The sequence below is a fragment of the Cinclus cinclus genome, chromosome 23 (assembly GCF_963662255.1).
Source record: "Cinclus cinclus chromosome 23, bCinCin1.1, whole genome shotgun sequence".
Taxonomy (NCBI): Eukaryota; Metazoa; Chordata; class Aves; order Passeriformes; family Cinclidae; genus Cinclus; species Cinclus cinclus.
Window position 1 is genome coordinate 7,997,101 of NC_085068.1, and position 23,599 is coordinate 8,020,699.

General features: G+C 45.1%; 1 protein-coding gene across 1 annotated transcript in view; it reads right to left on the reverse strand.

Annotated features, from left to right (window-relative positions):
• The window catches only part of RERE (arginine-glutamic acid dipeptide repeats), a 115,278-nt gene extending 93,124 nt beyond the window's left edge, over positions 1 to 22,154 (reverse strand). Inside the window, exons 1-2 of the mRNA XM_062507424.1 lie at positions 21,830 to 22,154; positions 12,241 to 12,311 (exon numbers count right to left, since the gene is read on the reverse strand). Of these exons, the coding sequence (XP_062363408.1) occupies positions 12,241 to 12,311; positions 21,830 to 22,154 (396 nt within the window). The remainder of the gene's footprint in view (positions 1 to 12,240; positions 12,312 to 21,829) is intronic.
• Positions 22,155 to 23,599: the final 1,445 nt, after the last annotated feature.

Consider the following 23,599-nt stretch of genomic DNA (forward strand, 5'->3'; position numbering starts at 1 on the left):
CTCTCAGAAAGTTGTTCCTAACACTTCCATGAACTTGGTTCTTCAGACTGCTGAGAGGAGCCTGTCTTTGGGGAAATGAAGTGGCAGAGATTATGTGATCACACGAGGAGCTCTGCCTCTCTGTGACACACAAGTTTAGGGAGAAGCCAGTTCAGATCAAACTGGACCCAGATTTTAGCTGCCTGTGCAGTTCTCTGCAGCTCTGGCTGTGCCACCTCCCTGAGAACCTGACCCCAAAAGTCCTGGAGCTCCCTGAGTATTCAGTACCTCGCAAAAGTGAAATCAAATATTCATGCCCTGGCACAAGCACCAGTGACAAATCCAAAGCCATTTCCTGGCACTTGAACTGGTGTAAACTGCAGCACTCGTCCTACAAGTGCCTCCCAATGAGCACATGATAAATTAATCTGTAATAAAACGCAGTATTAGCTCAAATTTCAATATTTACCGTGCCTGTCTCAAACGCAGCCACGCTCCAGATGTGCTCCCAGCTGTTTGTTTTCCTGGCCCAATGTCTTTAGTAACAAACAGCCCCTTGGTTTAATCACCTCCAGATCAGAGATTCATGATGAGATTTCACCACAGTTAATGGAATTTTGCTCTGAGGCTGCAGCAACGCCCACAAAGCCTCACCTGAAATCGGGATGCAATTTTTGGGTATTTCCTCACAAATCTGCCCCAGCTGAGGGAGGGGAGCTCTGAATCCCAGTCCAGGCTGGAGATCATCACCCTGCTGCAAGAGCCCAGCACAGACACAGGGAATTCCTGGTCTGGGACCTGTCCTGGAATACCAATATGGGAAACACCACCACACCTCGGAACAGGAAAACTGGCAGCAAACGGCAGCTCCCCTCTTGGAAAACACTTTTCTCAATCTTCTCAGCCACAGACACTGCAAAAAAGCATCCCAGGGAACACCTTCCAGCAGATTCCCTGCAGCCCTGTCTGATATTCCACATTCTGCAGCTTCTGCCTCGCAGGGTCCTGGGGTTCACACATATCAAAGCACCCAATTGCCTTTGCTTTTTTTTTTTTTTTTCCTTTTTTTTCTTTTTTTTAAACATGAGGAATATGAAAGCACACACTGAAGCTGGTCCTTGTTAGCAGACCCATTTTCATCTTTTTAAACTCAAAGAGAGCAATTCCCTTGAAAACTGTCACAGCATTTTCCCAATCCATAAAGAGGAAGTTCAACAGCCTCAGGTCACTAATCGCAGACACAGAGCATAAATTATGTCTTTCTATTCCACAGCAGTGAAACATATATATTCTTTTATCTTACTTATTTGATTCTTTCTACAAACTGAACGTTTCAGATGTGTTTGTAGTCTAAAAAGGATGTTTTACAAATAAAAGGGAAGCACTTTGCTGTTTACACAGCATTCCTTCCATGGGGTATATTAATATCACGTGCAGGTGGATGGACAAGAATTGCTTTACACAACATAACTTGGGTGTTTCCCCAAAGGAAAAACTTTGTTTGAAATTTAAGAGTTGCTCAGCACAAGTTTGTTGGTTTTAATAATTTTGCATCACTTTTAACCTTAAAATGTGCCAACAAACAACTGAAGGGAATAGGATTTTAAAACCCCAGAAGTTCTGCTTAGAAAGCAGAGCAGGATGCTTGTGCACTACTAATTTAATTAAAAAGTTATTTTCCTTTCAAATACCCTCTAATGGCCCAAAACGAACTGAGGCTGCTTTAAAAATCAATCACTTTAATCAAAATTACAAGTCCAATTTCTCCATGGATTAGTGTGCAGTGACTGCAGTGTCAAAAATGCAGATCCATCACATCCCTGGGAATGCCAGGCAGGGACCAGCACCCCAGAAGTGACACCAGGTCCTGCAGGGGACAAAACACAGCCTGAGAGCATCTGAAGCTCTGCCAGACACAAGGTGGAGCTGACTTGAAGCGTTTTCCTAAATGGCTCCATCAGTCCCTGCTGAATGAAAGGGAAGATTTTGCCTTTCCTGCCACTCAGCACAGAGCAGGTATTTAAAAAAAAAAAAAAAAAAAAAAAAATTAGATTCTGCCTTTCCTGCCACTCAGCACAGAGCAGGTTCAGAGAGCATCCATCCACACCTTTTCCCCACCCTGTGCCAGCTCCTCTGTCCTTCTCAGCCTGCTGGAGACCTTTCCCAGCATCTTCTAACCTTACACAGGGCAGCCCCTCCTGGCACAGCGTGGTCCCAAACCTCAGGCTCACCCCACAGGGAATCAACCCCTCACCTGCCAGGACAGCCCTGCTCTGCTCAGGTCACCCTGCAAGGCTGGCACTGGGGGGTTTAGGGTGTCCCACACCCCCAAAGCCTGCACTGGGCCCTTTATTGCCACAAGAGCACCAGAAGCATCACCTCCATCCTAAAGAGCAATTCCAAGCACATCCCTGAGGGATGGGCACACACTGGAGTCCAGTGGCCACACTGACATTTCACATTCCTCAAGGAAACCCTTCCAAAAGCAGGAAAACAAATTTCTTTAATGAATTATCTTCAGCAGCTCACGAAGCATAACAATGTGTCTTTGGAAGCTGAGCAGAGCCACAAGAAATCTGACAGTGTTCAAGTACCCCCAAATGACCAGAGAGAAAATTTCGACTTCAATAATCCTAAAGGTCAGAAGCATTATTAAACATGACAGATGCTCTCACTATTCAACACCAGAGGACACAGCTACATTTATTCTAACTCCATTTTCTCTTGCTACATAAAACCCAGCTAATGTAAAATTTGATACTTCTTTTTTTTCCTAAAAGCTAGAGATAACATTTTTTTTTCTCCATACTTTCCAGCTGGCACACAATGATTTATTTAGCACTCAGTTATCTCAGCACAGGTGTAGGAAAGGGGGAGGAAACAAGACATGAAAAAGGTAAAATAAACAGTTAAAGGTGGTAAAGACCAGACTGCCATGACAAAGGGCTTGATGAAATTATAAATATGGGCAAATCAAAAGCACAGGGAGCAGAGGATGCTCCAGAGCCCTGCCAGCCCAGGGGGAATAATCCCCCACAGCCCCAGTACTCCTGTGCCAACAAGCCACAAAAATTGCCCACCAGGGCAATCATATTAAAAAAAAAAAACAAAAAACAAACAAAAAAAACCCCCCTGTGGATTATTCTGCGGGGTTTTTTTGTTTGTTTTGTGGTTTTGTATGTTTGTTTGTTTGTTTGTTTGTTTTTTATGTAGCCCCTAAGTTGTAAGGTCTGGATTGCAATTGCAAGGATCCAGGCCATATGGAAGGAATGGAGGCAGAGCTGGATTCCAGCCCTCAAAAACACAGATACAGCCTTAACTTCCAGCTGTTTAATCCTTGCTCTGAACAATGCTGCCATCTGCTTCAAACCTCCAAATATGAACACTCTGCCTCTTCAAAATGATGTAATTGTGACATAACACTGCAGCTCTGTAGGAATTCATTCAGTTGCATTGGTGCATTACACTGTCAAGGCTACTGAGAAAAACAACCCCAAAAATCGCACAAAAATGTTAAACTTGCATTAATTGACAAAATAATGGCACTGATGAAATTACAGATTCTCAGCCAGGTCTGAGCACAGCATTTACACACAGCCCTGAGCACCTTGGGAATGCAAAATATGCTGTGTTAGCTGCCTCAGAATGGATGGCTCCTGCTCCTGCCTCCCTTCAGAAGATGTACAACAAAATAAAAAGAATGTTGCTCTATATTTCAGCCGAGTCCAGTGAAACTCCAGTACCCATAAATCCACAGAGCAGCCTCATGCCTCTTCCCTCAATTCTGAAGCTCACCTGAGAGACACTGCAAATCCCCTGCTAATTTAACAGCCAGAAAGCAGCACTTACAGAACAGCCTGCCATACAAAAAGAATTTATTTTTACACAGATGTGACAAGCCCAAACCTCACTGTGCAGCACAGCTTAGGATCTGTGGGAAAATTCAAAGTGGCATCTGGGTAATAGCAACCAAAAAAAAAAAAAAAAAAAAATACACAGGGAAGAATTGTAAAAAGGAGGGGAATTATCAAAATGGATTCATATGCATCTGGAATTACTTTAATACAAAACACCCAGCAAATCTCCCTGCGCTGCTGACAAATCACCAGCTGAGGTAAATCCCAGATAATGAAACATTGTAAGGAAGGCTCTATTTAATAATTTAGCCCCTGTCAAGGAGTTTGTATTGATTCTTGTTTCCAGCACAGGGAGAGAATGTTATCTGCAGCCTCACGGCTCAGTGACAGCATCAGTGGATTTAATCACTGAGCAGCCCCTGCCATGCAATCCTTAAACTGTCACCTCTGATTCTCCATCACTCCTGCCACTTCCTCCAAAGCCCTGCACCCCCATTTTCATCCTCATCTCCCACCCCACACGTGCCCCACTGCAATCACAGCAGCACTTCAATCTGCTGCACATTAGACATAAAAGCCAATCTCATTTGCAGGCTAAATTTTTTATTTTAAATAATTCAGTGCTCCTTCAAACGCCTCATTCGTCTGGCTCTTATTAGCAAGGCTGCTCTGTCCTTTAATGGCCAGCTGAGCTGTGCTGAGGCAGAACTGAGCAGCACTTCCAGAGCCATGGAATCAGCCTGGCCTGGCCTGGCCTGGCTTGGCTTGGCTTGGCTTGGCTTGGCAGGACCTTAAAGCCCATCCAGCTCCACCCCTGCCATGGGCAGGGACCTTCCACCACTCCTGCTTGCTCCAAGCTCTGTCCAACCTCACCCTGAAAAGGTTTAGCAGTGATTTGGAGGAAGAAGAAAAATTTTTTTTTTGCCTTTTCTTGGCCACAGAAAGAGCGATAAATCTGGAGAAGCGGGGGAAAAAAAAAAAAAAAAAATCTGCATTAATCAGCATTTTTTCCACACCAAAAAGGAAAGGTCACACTGCCTCAGAACTGGCCAGGAAAAATTTGCCACAAATTAATTCAGCTGCAGTTCAGGAACAGAACATCAATTCATCTGCAAACAGAATGAGGCTTTTAAATACATAAATGCTTGTGGCTACAGAAACCTCACCCAGATATTTGCATGCAAAAACCCCAGCTCCTGTAACAGTGCAGAGAATAACAGATACAAATTTAACATGTTTTCTAAAATGCAAGGCCATATGCAGGAGGAATGCAAAGGAGAGGAAGCACGAACGGTGCAATTTAGAAAAACAAATTTCTTTTGATTTTTTCCCTCCTTTATTCCAGGTGAGATGCAATGCTTCCCATTTTATAATCCTTTGGATCGGAGTAAAGCGATCCCAAAGGCCCATGCAGCCAAGGTCATCATACACAGATTTTCTATTACAGGGCACTAGCAGCATTTCACAACTGTCTTTTTATGCACTTCTGCCTTTCCATCCAGACTATAAATTGTTACAAGGCCCTGGGGCAATCCAGCTGTGTACTCCATTCAAATCAGGCTTCAAGGAGAAAGCTCCACACTCGAGATGCTTCAATCAAGTAAACACAGAGGCACAAAGGGCAACAGCACCACAATTAACAACGTTTCCTTTTGTATGGCAAATTCAGCGTTTTTCTGCTGTAAAGTTTCCCTCTGATGCTCCGATTCAGAGTGTGGCCATTAGCATTTTAAATGTGACACCAAATTAAGTCGGGATAGGAGAAAGCACAAACATGCTGCTGAAATCCATCTGCTGGTCGGGTTCTGGGTCCCTCTGGAACACAGGAAAACCTTCAAAAGGCAATTTGGACTCATTTATCCAAGCTGGAAATTCGCTCCAGGAAAGGGCTGAAGGCAGGATGAGAGGGCAGGTTTGCAGCTCTGCTGTGCTCACAGGAATGTAAAAATGAGTGGAATTGTACAAACGAGCTCCTCACCCACTGCCTTCTGTTCTTCTGTGCTCCACTTCTCCCTTCACTTCCACTTGTTGTCCTGGAGAAAAATGCAAACCATCTTCTTGGATGAGAGCCCCACTGCTCCTGTCCTTGTGCAAGTGTCTTCTTTCCTTTTCCTTCCTTCCTTCCTTCCTTCCTTCCAGCAGGTTCATCACAACCCACCAGTGATGCTCCAGGATCATTCCCAAACCAGCCCAACCTCCCTTGGCATGAGCTCAGCTAAGTCCCACCTTGTGCTTCGTGCCTTTCTCCCAAAACACCAAAATTCAGTCAACTTCTCCCACTTCTGATCTCTGCAGGCAGATAAAGCCCCTTCCCACAGACATGGCTCTGCACTACTTTTGATATTTAAATTGAGCCTTAATCAAAGCTGGATACGCATGGGTTTAGAGGCACTACATAATTAATATATTCATATCTGAAATGTAATTACTGCTGTTGCTTCATATATTTAAAACCAACAGCTGGCTATTTAAGGTGAGGGAGACACTTCCATTGGGATAAAACAATCTTGTAACCAACACTGCAGGGTTCTTTTTTGCTCCCAGCCACTCCTGAGGAGCCTTCACCAGGGACACCCCAAGAGCCTGGGACAAAGCTTCCCTGGCTGAGCTCTCTGCAGAGAGAGCTTTGCTGAGATTCTGATGGATTCACAAGGATATTCCTGTTGGATTTCCTATCACAGCATGTCAGAGCTCTCCCTAAAGCAGGGAGGATTAATTATATATTAATTTATATACCTGGGGGGGGGTGTGGGGTTATAAAATGCCTCTTAACCCACTGGGTGCACACAGGAACTGAATTTCTGCACACTTACTGTGTTTTCTCACACAAGTCACTTAGCTAAGTTTTAATTGTGTGTTTTCATCAGCCACAAGTAATCAAGATGAACATTTTAATTAAGATAAAGAGAATGGACAGAATCTTAGGACTTGTTAACCACAAAGAGATAAAAGGTAACTCCACTGTTTATAATTCTTTGCATTACAATCAGTGTAAACTACAAATGAAACACATTAAATACTACTATTTAATAAAAAATCCTTTATTTCTGAAGCCATACCCTCAGCCTGAAGAAAATACAAATCTGTTCCTTCAAATGGCCTGATCTGAAAAGCAATTCAGTGAGAATTTCCACTTTCAAAACACAGCACTCTTGAACTCATTTTTTTTTTTTTAAAAAGGACTTCTTTCCTTCTGGGGGGCAGTGGGGTGGTGGGGTGGAAGGAAGCAGCACAAAGAAAGTTCTGGGGTGTGAATGATAAGCAGGACTGGCTGAGCAGATCCTTTGCTATTTCCTCCAGAAATTCCAGACACCATTCTTGTGCCAGAAACTCAGGAGATCAAAGTGATTTTGGCCAGGTTTGATTAATTCTTAGCAGAGCTCAGGCTGCAGCTCAGAGCCCACAATATCAGGATAAGCAACAGCAGCCAGGCTGAAGGACAAGAAATGAGTGAAGAATGGATCAATTCAGGAAAAATTAACACTGGGGGCAGGGGGGGTGAAGCAACATTTGATTCCCAGCTCCTGTTTCCAGAGCTGTGGAAGTTCAGAACTGCAGGGCTGGAGACAATTCCCAGCTCACTTCCCCTCTTGTGCCAACTAAAGCAGGCTCAGCCAGCCCTGCTCTGCTGGCTGTGCTTTGATCAAGGCATTTGTAGCACCAAAGAGTATTTAAGGAATACTTCGTCAAGCCTGGAGATTTTTAAAACGTTTGCCTCGTGCCAAATTAAAATGAACGAGAAGTATGCTTCCCTAAGTTCCTGATGAATAGGAAATGTGGATTTCTGACAGCAGCAGGCTGCTGTGGGAACAACTGCATTGTTAAAAATGCACTGGTGCTATTGCAGAATGAAGGGAAAAGCAGCAGATTGACATCCAGGAGACAATTCCTGATGTAAACAACCCAAATGTTTTCTCACAGAAAAAAAAAAGAATCAGAGAAACTTATGTTTTTTTAATGCACCAAAGCATTAACTGCTTCCAATTTATTGACTTGCCTGGGTAATTTAAACCCCAAGCTGTAAGATTGTTCTGGAACAAAAAAAGCCCCACAATAAGCAAACCCTGAATCCCATGTTAAGGATCCCACTTTTACCACTTTGTGAAACACCATTTTCCTCCTTCTTAAAGCTGTTTAACAGGCAGTGCCAGGAAAGGATTAAAGCCACATTACTCTGCCCCTTTACAGGCTTTCTCCACCTTCCAGCTTCCCAATTATATTTTGCTGAGTCCTTTTTTAAAAAACAACATTTTGAAAGTATGCTGCGTAGCACAGGCTTAAACTGGGGAAAGAAGTGCAGCCCAAGGGAAAAACAAGGTTTAAAAAGTTTCTTTAAAGCTAATCATGACCTTGCATAATCCAGATTTCCAGGAGACCACTTGAACCAAAGCACTGGCTCAGCTGCCCTGACACAGGAGGGAGAGCTAATATTGATTATCAGCAACGAAGGAGAAGGAGTTGATAACCAATAAAAACACAAGGCAAGAGAGCAAACTCAGATTTAATCACTGCTTCACCACAGCTTGTTCCTAACCAAAGTCCTTAAGAATAATCTGGCCTTGAATCCTGAAAGAGGTTAGTATTAATCCAAAGAAAATTAATTAGCACCAAAAAGAGATTAATAAAACGTTCTGGGACACAGGCAGCACAAAATAACCCAATCAGTAAAGAAAAAAATCATCTAGTGCCCTTTTTATCAATACAGACAACTATCTCATACTCTTGTGAGAGACAACAGCAATTTCACTTTTAAAATGTTTTAAATTCAGTAATTCAAGCTGGTGAAGCAAACAAAGAAAAGCATTAATGGATATCACACCTTCACACCTGACCTGCCACCCCGTCCTTCTCCATGAGGAGAAGCAGCTGCACTTTTAAAGGCCAACACTCAAACATTTCAGTGCTGGAGAGCAAAAATAAACCAGTGGGATTCCCAGAGAACTCAAAGTTCTGCAAAATTCCAAAAAAAAAAAAAAAACCCAAACCATCACAAGCAACAAAACAGCACGAGAGCTACTGGAACATTATTCTGTGTTTTTACATCTTTGATTCCTTCCTTCCTTCCTTCCCAAGAGCTGCTCTGGGGAGGAACAGGAACCCTCAGTGATCAGGTCCAGCAAAGGTATCCTGCTTTTCCAGGGAGAGCAAACCCAGGGATGATGGGGAGAGCCCAGGCTGCACGGGGCAGGCAGCCCAGCACTGCACTGCAGAGGAACCTGATGCTCCCTCCAAGCACCACACATCTTTCTCCCTCTGGACCACGCGTCTGCTCTACTGCCACGTCATTTTTATTTAAGCAACTTTTCTCTGTGGGCAGCTGGGGGAAAAACTGATCCTTGTGTGAGCACGACAGGGTGCAGAGGAATCACTCCCCATCAGCATCTCGCAGTTCTTTGCCATCAGCTGCTGCTGAGGTTCCCCAGCAGGTCCTGGGACAGCAGCAGAGCTCTGGGGGGCTCTCACTGGGCTGAAACTCAGCTTTTCCCAAGTGCTTTTCCAGCTGCAGGAACAGCCAGTGCACTTTTCAACACACACGGCAGAGCAGTGCTCCTGTCACACCCTCAGTGCTGCTGCCCTTTAGCTCCTTCCCCAAAAACATCCAGACCATCAGCAGCTTGTTGGAAGTGATTCCGAGGGATGTCACTGATCCTGCAGGGAAAGGCACTTCAGGAACCTCTGCAGCAAAGGCAGAGCAGAAAGGACACAACAACTGAAGTGCCCCTAAGGCATCAATCATTTTACTTCTCAATTCCACAGAGGTATTTCCATGAATCTCTGGAAGCTGGAAAGAGCTTTCCACAAGAATGGTAAACAGGAGAGGATAAAATGTTATCCATGGCAGTTTTCAACACAGTTCAACTGGACTGATCAAACCATTTAACAGCACCTCACGTGGCCTCCCTTAAGGCATCACTTGGGGTTTTGACTGAGAAAAGAAACCCAGAGTGCTCCTGCAGGTGCCCTTGGAGCCTGGGAACCACCTCTGCTGCTCTGCCAGTCCTGCTCAGCTCAGCTCAGCTCAACACAACCAGCACAGCCCAGACAGAGCCTGTGCCTCACCCAGGAGACATCTCCCAGAGACAGCAGCAGCCAGCAAAGCTCCCTCCCACGAGTGAGGAGCTCATGGCTGCTGCTGAAGTGCAATTGCTCTTCAGGAAAGGAAAAGAGCTGCTCCTCTCATACAATTTTTAATAGGATTGATTCATCTTAATGTCAAGAGAAAGTTGTGATGGAAGGATAAACTCATGCATCACAGAACAGCACTTCACCTGCCAGAAGTGCTGAGCTACAGGGAGCAGGCAGAGGAAAACAACTGCTGCTTTCTCCAAGTCACAAAGTTGAGACACTGGAGTACAAAGCTGCTCTGAAATGATATTTATTATTTATTAAATGATATTTAACACCTGCTTCTGCAGCAGTGGGACTGCATCAGGCTGGGAGTGATCCCAAATGCTAAACCAGACAAACTGCCTGACTTCATAGAACCAGTTTCTAGTTCAGCAAGAAACATAAAATAAATTGTGATTTCAGATCTTAGTGGAAACAGCAAATTAAACCCCAGTTTATGTGAAGAATGAAACTCAGTGGTACTTTAGTCCCACCCTGCAGGATGATGCACGAGTGGACCACACCATTGGCTGGGTTATGTTTAACTCCCTCTCATTTTTTTTTAAATGTAAGTTTATGTTCTGTTTTTATCAGTAAAACACCCCCATCAATTTCTGTACCCAGACTGCACCTAGAACCAGGGGAAGCATAAGGTAAGGCTCACACACTCAGCCAAAAACTTGCATTTTGTGACAACCATGATAATGTATTTAATTAGTAGGCGACATTTCAAAGCTGTTGACTTTAACTTTCCTGCTTCACTTGACATATTTAGCTGAAGGCAAAACAAGGCTGTTTTCCTGTTGGTATCTCACACTAGAAGAGAAATCAAGTGTCCTTTCCACTGCTCATCCTCCCTTTCCCCCAACAGGAAAATCAACAGCCACACACACACACTGGGGATTTATTTTTGCTGGTATAATCAGCATCAAGAGGTTTTTGGTTTTGTCATTTATACAAGTTCCTTTCATGCATTATGTCAGTAAGAAAAATTAAATTAACAGAGAAATTTGAGAACTCTGAGCAGGCGAAAGTAAACACAGAACAGAGACACTGTTTCCATGCCAAAAATTATGCAAAACTGCCAGCAGCCCTGGTGCCAAGTCCTTTGCGTGCTGAAAACACGAGTAAAGAGAAACCACTTCAAAAACATCTAAAGGTACTAAAGCTGCAATTCACTTCCCACATTCTTGCAGAGAGCCTAAAGGTGTGCTCCAGTCCAAGCTGACAAGAGGCTTCAGCTTTTGTTCATCTCCTGAGCAATTAATGCAACTCAGCAGGAACTCAGTGCCCAGAACCATCCCACTGGAACTCCAGGCAGACCCAAAAGCAGCTGCTGGTGGGCAGGAGGGGCTGAACCCACTGCCAGAACTGCAAACTACAAATCCAGTGACTCCCTAAAAAGAGGGGGAGGAAGAAGGGGAGCACAGAGGGAACAAGCCCACCAGTGCCATGCACCACCAGGACATCAGCACCCAGAAAGTCTCCGTGCCCTCCTGTAGCTCACAGAATAACTGGAAAAGCTTGGAAGGAAGGAAGGAAGGAAGGTTTATTCTGATAGCAACAGCCTGTGGTGATCTATATCTCTAGACAATACATTGATAAGGAGAGTTTATTATGTGCTCAGGACTTTGATAAAGCAATAATGAACAGCAGCAGTAGCAAATTCCCAGAAGTTCCCAAATCTCCTGCTCACAAAACTCTGCCAGGTCCCAAAGGAGCCCCTGAGCCCTGTCTGTGAGCAGGCAGCAGCTCCTGCTGCAGCCAGGGGGGACAGCAGAACCTTTTAGGAGGGCAGAGTCACACAGAAAGGGCCAAACAGCTCTGCTCAGGTCCCTGACATGTCACTGCTAAAGAATGAAGAACTAATGAGATTTTCAATGTTATTTTCTATTTTTCCTGATTAAACCTTGGTCTGGTGTCCCTTCAGCCCATGGTCAGCTGAGATGCAGAGGCTGCCACAAGCCAGTCCTCATCCCAGAGCTGTGCTGGAGAAGGCACAGCCAAATTTATCTTCCCGGGACAAATTTAACTTCCTGAGCCACAGTTTCCTGACAACACTGGACTCAAAGTTCACGTTTCTGTTCAGCTGAACACGACAGGGATCACAATTTGAACTGCCCCAGTGAACTCAGGCTGCACCAAAGACAGAGCTGGGGTTTAATAAAAACCAGCTCCCGTTCCACAGGGTAAAGAGTCACTCACAAGGAGCTGCAGGATGGCATCCAGGCTGAGAAACATCCCCCCTCTGGGGACTGGGGCAGGGGAAGGGAGGAGATGTGAAAATGTTCCTTACCAGTTTGAAGTCTTGAATGCTGCAGATGAAATAGGGCGTGTTCGGCCGGCGACTTTCGATATAAACGCAATCTTTAAAAACACAAGATTTTAGAATAATGGGCATTAACTTCTGTGCCTCCAAGAAAGAACTTAAGAAAAGGATAAATTCAAATACAGCTTAAACTTTGAAAGAACCACCATTTCATTTGCATAACGTGTAATTTATTCTGAGTGTGATCTAAAAGTAGAAACTATTTATGATGATAAATAAGGGAATTAACTGCATAAAAATTAACTTTGATTTGAATAGACATTTTGCTAGAAAAACAAAAAGAAAGGAATTTAAAGACCACTCTGGATTGAGTTAACAACAATGACCAGGTCACAGCCTATGAACCAGACCAAAATAAGAGAGGAAAGTAATCAAATTTTTTGTGGTCAGCTTGCCATTAAGAACCGAGCACTAACATATTTTCTCTTCTAATTGTGAAGAAAACCAAGGCAACCAAACATAGATGAAACCCAGTAAACTTAAATTAGATTTACCTCAGGGAAGGCCTGTACTTTCTCGAATTACATTTGACAAGACAGAAACACAGTAATTATTTTTTGTTTGCTTTTGACAACTGGGCTCTCCAAGGCTGCTGTAACATAAGGTCTGCTGTATTCAAAACAGTCTTGGCAATAACTACAACAAAAGCAGTGCCCTCGGAATGAAAACATGGCACGGATGGGAGAGAAGTGCCTGATTAATGATCCTGACCTTGGAACTCAGCAAACTCACACACAGCTTGCTAAACACAAAGATGCCAGCCCCAAAGCCAAGCAAATATTTAAAGGACAATCCTGGTGTCCCCTCTCACACCCAGATAAGGAACTGCTGCTCAAAACACGGGAGATGACAAACACCACTGTCCTAGGAGGGATCTTCCATGTGTTTTGGATTTCTACAGAAAACCTCCAAAATCTGAACTTTCCAAGACACGTTTCAAAGCACAGTTCAATTCAATCCCATTTATTTGGAAGCTCCAGCGATTGAAGCACATCCAAGAACTCCTGCAGCCCTGATTATCCCAGATTTCCATGCACCTGGACAAGCCTGCAGCCTCTCCATCAGCTGAACCATCCATTCCCATCCTGCTCCACCAGAAACCCCTCTGCAGGAGAAATCTGGGATTCTCTGGGGAGCTGTGAGGTTTCACACACACACAACACCAAAAATTGCAAGATCTTTTTTTTTTTTTTTTCCCCCCCCCTCGGTATCTTGCCTGTGCAAGCCTCATTTTGCAGAGTTTTATCAGGCAGCAGGCAGAACAAACACAGAGCATCCCTGCGAAATGGCTGGCACAGAGTGAGGGGATGTGGCATCTCCTATGGAGAAATGCTCTGGGCTGCATTTGAGGGAGGCACTGCTGGCTGCCTGCCAAGCCCTACAAACAACCATAACATCCAGTTACAAGTCTCCAAAGCAGGGGAGGCCAGGCAGATAAGAAAAACAAGTTTATCCAGGTGCACAGCAATGTTGTGGATGATAGAAACTCCAAAGATGCCCCCCAGAAAAGGAGAATATTTACAGGTGCACTCCCAGCAACCACTCAAAACTCACCATAAAGAGCAATTCCTTCCATTTACCAAAAATCCAAACAGCTCCCACGCGGACCCAAGAAAAGGAAAACTGCATTATCATTTCTCTAATATGCAACAAATCTGTATAGGTAAGATTTATACCACTGAAAGCTGCAGAATAGCCCCTTCTTCATCCTGGAATGTGCCACTGTACCCTTTTCTCCACTGACCACACACTTCTGGAACAATTTCAGCTCTGTTTGCACAGAGCTTCTGCATAGGCTTACTCAACTTCAGTCAAGTGCAATTGAATTTCTTTGACTGAAGGACAGCCATCCTCACATGTCCCCATTTAGCAGGAAATAAGAGCATGGATGAAGGCAGCAAGCACAGGGGAAATGGGTGTGCTGCAAATTCCCCCTCTGGCTTCCCCCACAGGTAACATCCCTGTGTCAGCTTCCAAGGCTAAGTTCAACATCTGATGTGTTAAACCACAGAGTTCAGCAGTGACAAACCAGCAATGCTCCAAAAGGAAAGAAAATTAACAAAAATTAAAATAAAAGGGCTTTCCATTACCTTTGCAAAGCAGAGGAAGGAAATGTTGAGTCCCCTGCACTGAGTGGATTCCCTGGCTGTCTGCAGCCATGAGTGCATCGCTCAGTTCCCTATTTCATGTAAAAATGTCCCACTGGAGATGAAGCATTTCCCCAACACATGGTACAGAGTCATTCTGCCTTTGGGCTTGTGATATTCACCAGATGTGCCCTAGTTCTGAAGGGTTACATTAATATTCCCACACTAAAAGCTGCTTTTAAAATCAGAGCTTCAATGCATGGACATGAAAAATTCTCTTGGAAAAACACCCCAACCAGCTCCATTTTCTGAACCCTTAGCAGCTTAAATGCTCCAGTTTTTGTAGTAACCATCTTCACAACTAGAATCCTTTCATGTTTTACCTAACGAGTCAACACTTCCATCATCCAAGGGAAAAGCCGTGGGCTCTCAGCACAGCAGCACACTTCCACAGGGAAGATATTCCTTGAAAGCCTTTGTCAAGGAATTATCCACAATCCCTCCCCATCAGGCTGCACCAGGCACAAGCTCACCCTGCACATGTGTACAGACACGTATAAACCCTGACCTCAAGCCGTGGGAGCAGCAATTGAAGGATATTTACGCTCCTGAATTAAGGAATATTTCCATCCCTCCACCCTGGCGCCTGGAATTAAAAGGCTCGGTGGTGCCAGTGCCTTGTGCCAGCCCTGAGGAAGCCAGAGCAGGCAATCCTGGATCCTTGTGCAGAAACTGCCCTGAGCCAGAGCCAGCGGGAAGCCCGGGATGCTGCCAGTGGCTCGGGGGCTGCAGGTCAAAGGGCAGCACCCCCCAGCACCCCCAGAGCAGCGAGGTGGGACTGGGAGCAGGGTACAGCAGCCACAACACCACTGCTGAGCAAGGGGGACCTTCCAAACATCAGCACCAAGGCTCGCAGCACTCAGGGAGTCCCGAAGGCTGAAATCCGAACTTGCCTGCATTCCAAGCGCAGGAAAATTGCCAGACAAAGGTCAGCAACCTTTGAGTTGGAGACAAACTGCAAACCAGGAGACAAACCTGCAGCAGCAGCAGCGATCCCTTTGGCACCGCGGCTCCGTGACAGACACGGGGACACAGCGAGCAGGGCCCTGGGAATGCCAAACACGTGCTCTGGACTCCAGCAGAATTCCCACTGACAGGTAGGGAGCTGAGCACTTGCCTCTCTTCCCCCATATGGCTGACAACAAACAAATTGCCAGTCTGATCTTTTAGTGTCACTTCCTGCTGAGCAGATTTCAAGCAACGCTGCTGGCTCCTTGTCAGGGAACGACGAGCTCGAGCCCTGCTCTGCAATAAATGGTTCAACCAATTTACTGTGTTCATTTGAAGCTCACAGGAGTATTCCCAGTGCCTGGACTATAGTTCTTATTTGGCAAATGATTTTATTATAAACTGGTATCATAGTGAATCCATTTTCTTTAAGGGGTTTTGCTGCTGTTTAATGGACTGTCAGTATAATTTAGATTTCATCTATTTAAACCCATTCAAGCCTGGCTCCTGATTGTACAATAAATGGAACATATTTCTATTCAACAAAATTAATGACAGCTAATTGTACTCTGCAGTTCCCAATTTCATAAAAGCAACTGTTCTGCAGCTCAGGCCCCCAGCTACATCATTTCCCACACCAATTATTTTCCTGCACTTTTCAAGCATGTCCACAACACTGCACAGCTCTCCTTGTAAGGAGCATTCACACATCCTTGGTTTAACAGATCTGGTACAAAGCAAACAGGTTTTTACATGAAGCTGTGTCACCAAAAATGCCACACTGCAATCGAAGACACCGTGGCTGCTCAGCCCCCACCTCATGCCAGGGGCTCCCCCTGTTTTTTTCAATTAAACACATGAAAAAGGAGAAGGGGTGGGAACAAGAATCCAGGCTGATAAAATAAATTAATTAAATAACCAGTTAGTCTGAAACTCCTCCTCCAGCACCAGATAAGCTTTGCTGCACACGTGCCATTCTTAACAGGCTTTTTCTGGCTCTTCCAGGCCACAGAAATCTTCTGCTGGAGGTGCCACACTTGTCCCTGGTGCTTCTCAGTGATATTTCACCAATGCCACAGAGCCACCTGCCTCCCAAAGCTCTTCATGGACAATGTGCGAGACACAAAGGACAAACAGCACCAAAAACACACAACATGACCTCACTTATTTATTTTGAACAGCTTCAGGCACACCAAGAGAGCTTGGAAAAGTCTGCTACTCCCAAGCCCATCACAAACACCAAGTGGCTCCTTAACTCCTCTCCCTTTGCTGTCCTTCTGACAATTAAAATGTAACACAGCACAATACCTCATCAACATATGGATGGGCTTTATTTGTGTATCCCCAAGTAGAAAAATTACAGCCATTCCCATTTCCCTGCTACCTGAGCCATCACTTCATGTCCCTGATCAGACACAGCAGCAGCCCATTCCATCAGCTGTAGGTGCAGCCCTGAACAGACATGTCCAGAGGAGGAAAATTAAATGTGTCACTTGAGAGAGGAGCATTTTCAGGATGCTGCTTCCAGCAGTGCAGCCCCAGAACCTGTGGGGATGCAAACCCTGAGCCTCACTCCTGCCTGCCAGCCCGAGAGCTGCAAACACCCACTGGAAAATTACCTTCATGTTTCACAATCAATGTACCTCCTGAAAGGAAAAGCTTTTTCCTATTTGCAAATAGCTCTGAGAAGCCTTTCCTAGAGAACAGATCAGGGCAGCAGCTGTGAAGCTGAGCTTACAGCAGAAACGTATTTATTTTGTTCCAGCACTGGTGGGACACCTTTATCTTTCATTTCCATGTCTAATGATGAGGTCAGGATGGAAAACTAATGGTGAATGCACATCCCCAGAGCCACACACCCAGCCCTGGGCACCCCCAGCCCCTCTGAGCTGCTCTCTGAGATTTATCCAGAGCCAAACAAAGCCAGAGGAATCCATTTGCCAGCTCAACCCTGATCTGCACTTAAGGCTCCATCTGCCAGCCCCAGCAGCTGCCCTGGACACAGCAGTGCCTTCCCTGCTAGAAGGAAATGGGAACTCAGTAAATGGCTTTTTCTGTCCAGTCTGGCTCCTGCTCACCATTTGTATTGACAGCAGGGACAAAAATTCCCTCTGTGCAGCAGGAGCTGATCTGGGCTCTTGTGCCGCCTTGATTATTTTCCACGCTCAGAATTATTCACCTGCTCAGCTGATCTCTAAAATCCAGCCCTCTCCCAATGGCCAGTCAGGAATTCCAGCCCTGGGATGTCCCCAGAAGCAGCTGCAGGCTGGAACAGGCTGTCCCTGCCCTCTTCAACCAGCCTCAAAGAAAACCCTCCTGTCATGTTCTCATGCATTTTGTTAACTCTCCTGACATGCTTTAAGACTCACCTACTAACCCAGGCCTTTTCTCCAATGTTTTCCCTTCCTCTTTTCATTACTAAAGAAAGAATGGGCAGATGATGCATTTGTTTCCATTCAAACAAAAGTTTTGAAGATAATATTTTTGCTTAGTTTTCCTCACCACTATTCACATATGCAGAAAAAGTTGAAAACAGTGGTGGAAGTGTGAAAAACAAGGGGACTGTCACAACCACATGAAGCAGCACAGCTCCTAAGGTTCCTTCTATTTACAGCAGCTGAAAGCCTGTTACTGGATTGTTTCAACAATCTCCTATCACAATGGCAACAGACTTTCAAAAGAAGAGGAAAATACAGACTGCACTGCTCTAGAACACGTGCTCATATCAACTATGGAGCTTCCGAGGGAAGAGAAGACCACACGTGCAAAAAATACACATCACAAACTTGGTCACCCCACACAGCCTGCACAGAACAAAGTCTGGCCAAAGACCTGCTAAAATTAAAATGTACAGCTGAAAGAATCCTTTCCTTGCATTTCTTCCTTCTGCTCAAGCAACAAATTAAAATAAAAACCTTCCAGAAAATAATTAACTTTCCTGCTTCCAGCTTCAGCAGCACAAAAATATACTTGCCAGAACTTCAAAGCTAATAGAAAAAATTCCTGTTTGTATTACGTGTATTTTTATTTTGAATTCTAGCACGGCCACTTTTCTCAGCTCCTGCAGTCCCACATGTCAGTCCCTGCACCCTGGGATCTGCTCCCCAGCTTCTCCAGGGCTCGTTTGAACACTGGCCACAGGCTCTAAACCAGAAGAGATCCAAGTGCAGAATGAAGAACCTCACTTTGCTCCATGCTGTGACAAACTGCTCTCTCCCCATGGAACCCCAGAGCACACAGACTCTCCTAGAGGACTGATTCACAGCATTTCACCCTGCCTCACCTCCTGCTGATGGGCTCTTTGTGCAGCCACTGATGTCACTGCAGGAACAGATCCTCATCAATCCTTTTAATTCCTGCAGATCCTTTCAAATGTTTCTATGTAGGCAAAGCAAACAACATTGTCCCCATCTGCAGGTGACAGTCACCTGTTCAAACCAACTCAGACTTTCACCCAGCACTCCAGGTACCAGCACAGCAGCACCAATATCCTCAGCACCAATTCCATGGCTTTAAGTCAGTAATAGCCCTTCCTCAGGTGGATTTTGGTAAAAGCCAGTGGCATGGAAGGGATCAGTCTGCATGGGAAATAGAAGGAAAATCAGCATTAAATGATCTAACTGAAATCTAAGAGGAGGAAAAAAAAATAACTCTGAGTCTTAATACTAAAACTCTCTTTCATTGTTATCTCCCTATGGTAAGGAAGCCTAAAGCAAATTTGAATATACACTGTGCAACAAAAATTAATTCTACTCCAACAGGCATTCTAACAACAGCAAGGTGAGAACTGCAAGGGGGAAAAAAAAAAAAAAAAACCAGAAGGAAAACCCCAGAGATTAGGTTTGGGAGGAAATGGGAGGGAGGTTGTGGAAACTGAGAGGACAGATGGGGAACTGGGCCAACAAGCTTTTAGGATAGGCCTGTGTGATTTCCAGCAAAGTAGAGAAGATTAATTGCATAGTGCTGTCTAAGCCCTACTCAATTCTTTTTAATACATTATTTAAAACTGTGCACGCATTCATTATATCTATGCAAATTAATAAGAGCAATATTTACATGGTAACAATACAGTGAAACCTTTCCCTTGAAAAAACTCAATGATCCTGATTGTCTGTTTATTTACAGTTTATTTGCTATTACTCCAATACAGCTGCTGATCTTAGCACAGGGAAAAAAAACAGAATTAAGTGCTGGATTAAGTACTCTACAGCAATGGGGTAAACACAGAATGAGATTTTAACCAAGAAATGCAGACCTTGAACTTTCGTCCATATCAGATGAGAACAGTTAAGGAGAAAGAGTCAAATTATTGGAAAGGATTTCCTTTCCTTAAAGCCCAGAAGATATAAACTGAAGACAACTATCCCTTCTGCACACACCTTTAATTTTTCATCTTTCTAATCCTTGCTGTGTCTCCTTAATTTAAACTCTCTACTCCCTCTTAAAATGTATGTACTTTTTACCCTTAGCCACAACTACATCTCTCTGTACCTAAGGAGCTGGAAGAGCTCCTTCTGTAATGGATGCTAACATTGGTTTAGAACACCTCCAGCACTGGGATGTGTATTCAAGATCCTGATAAGAAATTACCTTTAAAATCAAATTTTAAAACTGGTATATTCAGTTAAGGTTTCAGCCGTGCCCAGGTCCCTCCAGAGCTGAGCCCATGTTTGCTCTCATCACTCTGAGCAGTTTCCAAGATGAGTTTTACAACAGCACGAAGAGCCAACACAACAGAAAAGTTTCAATGCCAGGGTACATTTCTTAGGCTGATTATTATTAACAAAATGCAAAATTCAATAAGCAGGGGTTTAAGTTACTGAACAGTTAGAAAATACCCTATTATCACAAATAGTGTGGCTTTCCCTCCTCTTTCCCTGGACAACCTCCTCCAGACCAGCCACAGCCACTGCTCCATCCTTCTACAAGATAAAATTGAGACCACAAACTGATTTCCCATTTTCATTTTAAGCAAACTCTTTCTGCAATAAAGCCAGTGTATCACACTGTACTCCTGGGCCCACACAACAGCTGTTCTCAACAGATTCTGAATTATTTTTCATCCTCTGACACTGAAAATAAGATTGCCACCAAAGCCGACGCTTCCGCAGGCTCCCAGTTGCCACTGCTCAAAAACAAATATTACTCAGCCACGAGCCCTGACACCATGGCAAGAACAGCTCCTTTGCAGTGATGGATGAAATGAGTGGAAATTGGAGCTGAAGCATTTCAAGAAAGAAGCTGTTCTGACTAATGTTGGTGGAGCTAAGTGAAGACCAGACTGCTCAAGGCTCCCATGGAAGGATGAGGAGGATGGAACGCAGCATCTCCCACCTGGACGTGCAGCTGCTCGTGTCCCCACACACAGCACGAGCACTCTGAGCACTCCCAGCCACTAAAACTGGATGCAGCACCTCCAACATTCCCATCTGAGCTCGGGAAATTGCTGCAGCTGAGCTGTGCAGCAGCTCCTGCAAAGGCAGATGGGATCTGACCTCACTGCTTGCCTGTTCTCAGTCTGAAGCCATCTCTGCTCTACCCCAGCAGTGCCACTGCAGCTCTGCACCACAGCAATAGCAAACTGCCAGGACCCTTGAGAGCAGCCAAACACAGCCACAGCTTCTGGGGGAACAAACTCCAAGCAGCACTTCTGAAGCACTGTGCAGACAGACAGGGAAGTCTGTACTCAAAAAATGGGAGCTGGGTAATGTCATTTCAAAGGCAGTTTGAGAAAAACATTCCCTGGCACAGGTTAGACCTTGAAACCCTACGTGTAGACCCTAAAATCTTCCTGTGAACTTGGCAGTAATTAAGAGGCACACCCAAGACATGCAGAGCACACTGCTGTCCCCAGAACCCCCCTGATTCCAGCACTGCTCTGCCCAACAGCTGGGCACAGCCACAGCCATTGGTGAAGGGTGAAATCAGTGGAACAGCAGCTCTGAGATCCTCAGACATCTGGGTTATATTTCACAGAGCACAGGAACAGAGCTCCACACAGCAGAGATTCCCAGAAAAGCTGAAGATGTCTCCATATCCTCCCAGCTCAGAGCAGGTCTTGCTCCAAAGTGGGAGTGAAGCATTTAATGCATTATCCAATGTAGTTCCCAAACTCCCAGGGACAGAGATTCTATATGATACACAGATAATTAATGCAGTAGAAAGCAAAGGGTGGCTCCTTTCCAAAGGAGAGCTCAGTTCATTCCCCCAAATCAGACACCACGAGGCAGAGCCAGAAGCTGTTCCATGCACACCCACATCTGTGTGCAAGGGGAAGGACAGGGACCACCCCAGCTCCCAGGTGCACACTGTGCTGGCAGAGCTCTGGGGCACGAGGACTTCCAGAGGAAACACAAAACCAGAGCTCCTCACCCAAAAACCCCACAGCTCCTCACCCAATAACCCACAGCTCCTCACCCAATAACCCACAGCTCCTCACCCAATAACCCACAGCTCCTCACCTCCAGGCCTGTACACGACATCATCCTCGGTGATGAAGGACGTTATCTCGCCGTTGTCCGTTCTCTCGTAGCGGGATTTCTTCTTGGGGGGTTTCTTCTTGCTCTTCTTGGTGGACTCCTCGGTGGTGGCACTGTTGTTGTCGTTGTCCTCGTCCTCGCTGTGCTCGCTCTCCGCGTAGTTCTTGGCACCTCCTTCCAAGGTGCAGCTGCGCCGGGGCCGCGAGTTCTCGCTCTCCCTGGCCTTGTCCCTCTTGTCCCGCTCCTTGTCCCGGTCCCTGTCCCTGTCCTTCTCTTTGTCTTTGTCTTTCTCCTTGTCTGCTGTCATGATTCGCCACGTGCCTTCTTCTGTCCTCTCACGGCTGGGCCTCCGTGAAAGGTAGACAGTGAGCCTGGGCTTCAGTCTTCTGAATTTCTCACTCAAAGCCAGGAAAAATTCAACCACTCCAACAACCCCAGCGTTTTAAAAAGGTTCTTGAAGAGGTGAGGGGAGAGAAAGAAGGGAAAAGCCCATGTTAGTATTCCAAATTATTTCAGTTCCTGAAGATAAAAATTAAAACCGAATAAACCCCCGCATCCTAAAGCAATTCAGCGTGGAAAGCACAAACAGCAAAATACAAAGCAGCCTTTTGAAGACTTCTATAGAAATGGTAACTTCAGTGTCTGGAAATGTTTGAAGCTACCTCCATCCTCAAAAAAGATCCCTCAACCCCTTAAAAAAAAATTCTTCAGTCCACTGCAGACGTGTAATAACTTCTTGGATGGGCAGAGCTCACTGAGAGCAGATATTGCTTTATACCTGGAGCTAACAGGGAGCATGCCAGTGCAAAAAAACAGAACCCATAAAACATTTAAGAAAGGACAAGTGCAAAGAGGAAGAGTCTCCAGCTTTTATCTGGAAGCAAATGAGGGAGTTCAGCAGAGGGCTGTACTGTTTTACATCTCACCAACACTCACAAACAGTGCCCTACAAAGCTGGTACAGGGTAAGAGATGCCATCTGCCACTTCAGGGCAATCTGTTAGCAAGTCCTGTCCCTACCCTGCTTTTCCAAAAATAGAGCTAACCTGTAATCCACAGATTACAGGAATTAATTAATTGAAACCAAACCAAAGCACAGTAGTTAAAACTGGGCTAATGAAATCTGCTTTTCCATATAAAAAAACAGGACCTTTCATGAAAGGAGGATATTTCAAAAAGGAGGCATTCAACTCACAAAGATAATTTATCTTCTTTTTCTTTTTCCCTAATTCACCAATAATGCTGAATCTGCCCATATCCAATTCCTAAATTTCCAGGAAGCTCCTACGTGCTGCAAGTCAGAATTAACCCACGGTGGAGAATGTCTGAAAGGCAGGGACCTGAGAGCATTGATTGTTCATGCATTAAGCTTTTGAAACCACATCAGAGAAGGAAAAAAGCTGGTTTGATTTTTGAGAAGTCAGCTGAGGAGTCCCTGATGCTGTGCACTGGAAATTCCTTCAGTCCTACAGGAACCTCAGCCCTAACATCCCTGCTCCTGGCAGCAGCAAGACAGACAAATTAAATTGCTTTTGCTGCTGCAGTTGAGGCAGTGCCTGGGGTCTCTCAGGCATCTCCTGAGTGAAGCCATCAGGAGGAAATGATGCTGTTTGCTCTGCCCTGGCAGCAGCTGCCATGGCTCTGAGAACTCCCAGGGGATGTGATGGAAGTGCAGTGCAGAGCACCACAATGAACCTGCCAGCTGCCAGGCAAGGGTGAGAGCAACACCTGCAGGGATTCTGAAAGAAATATC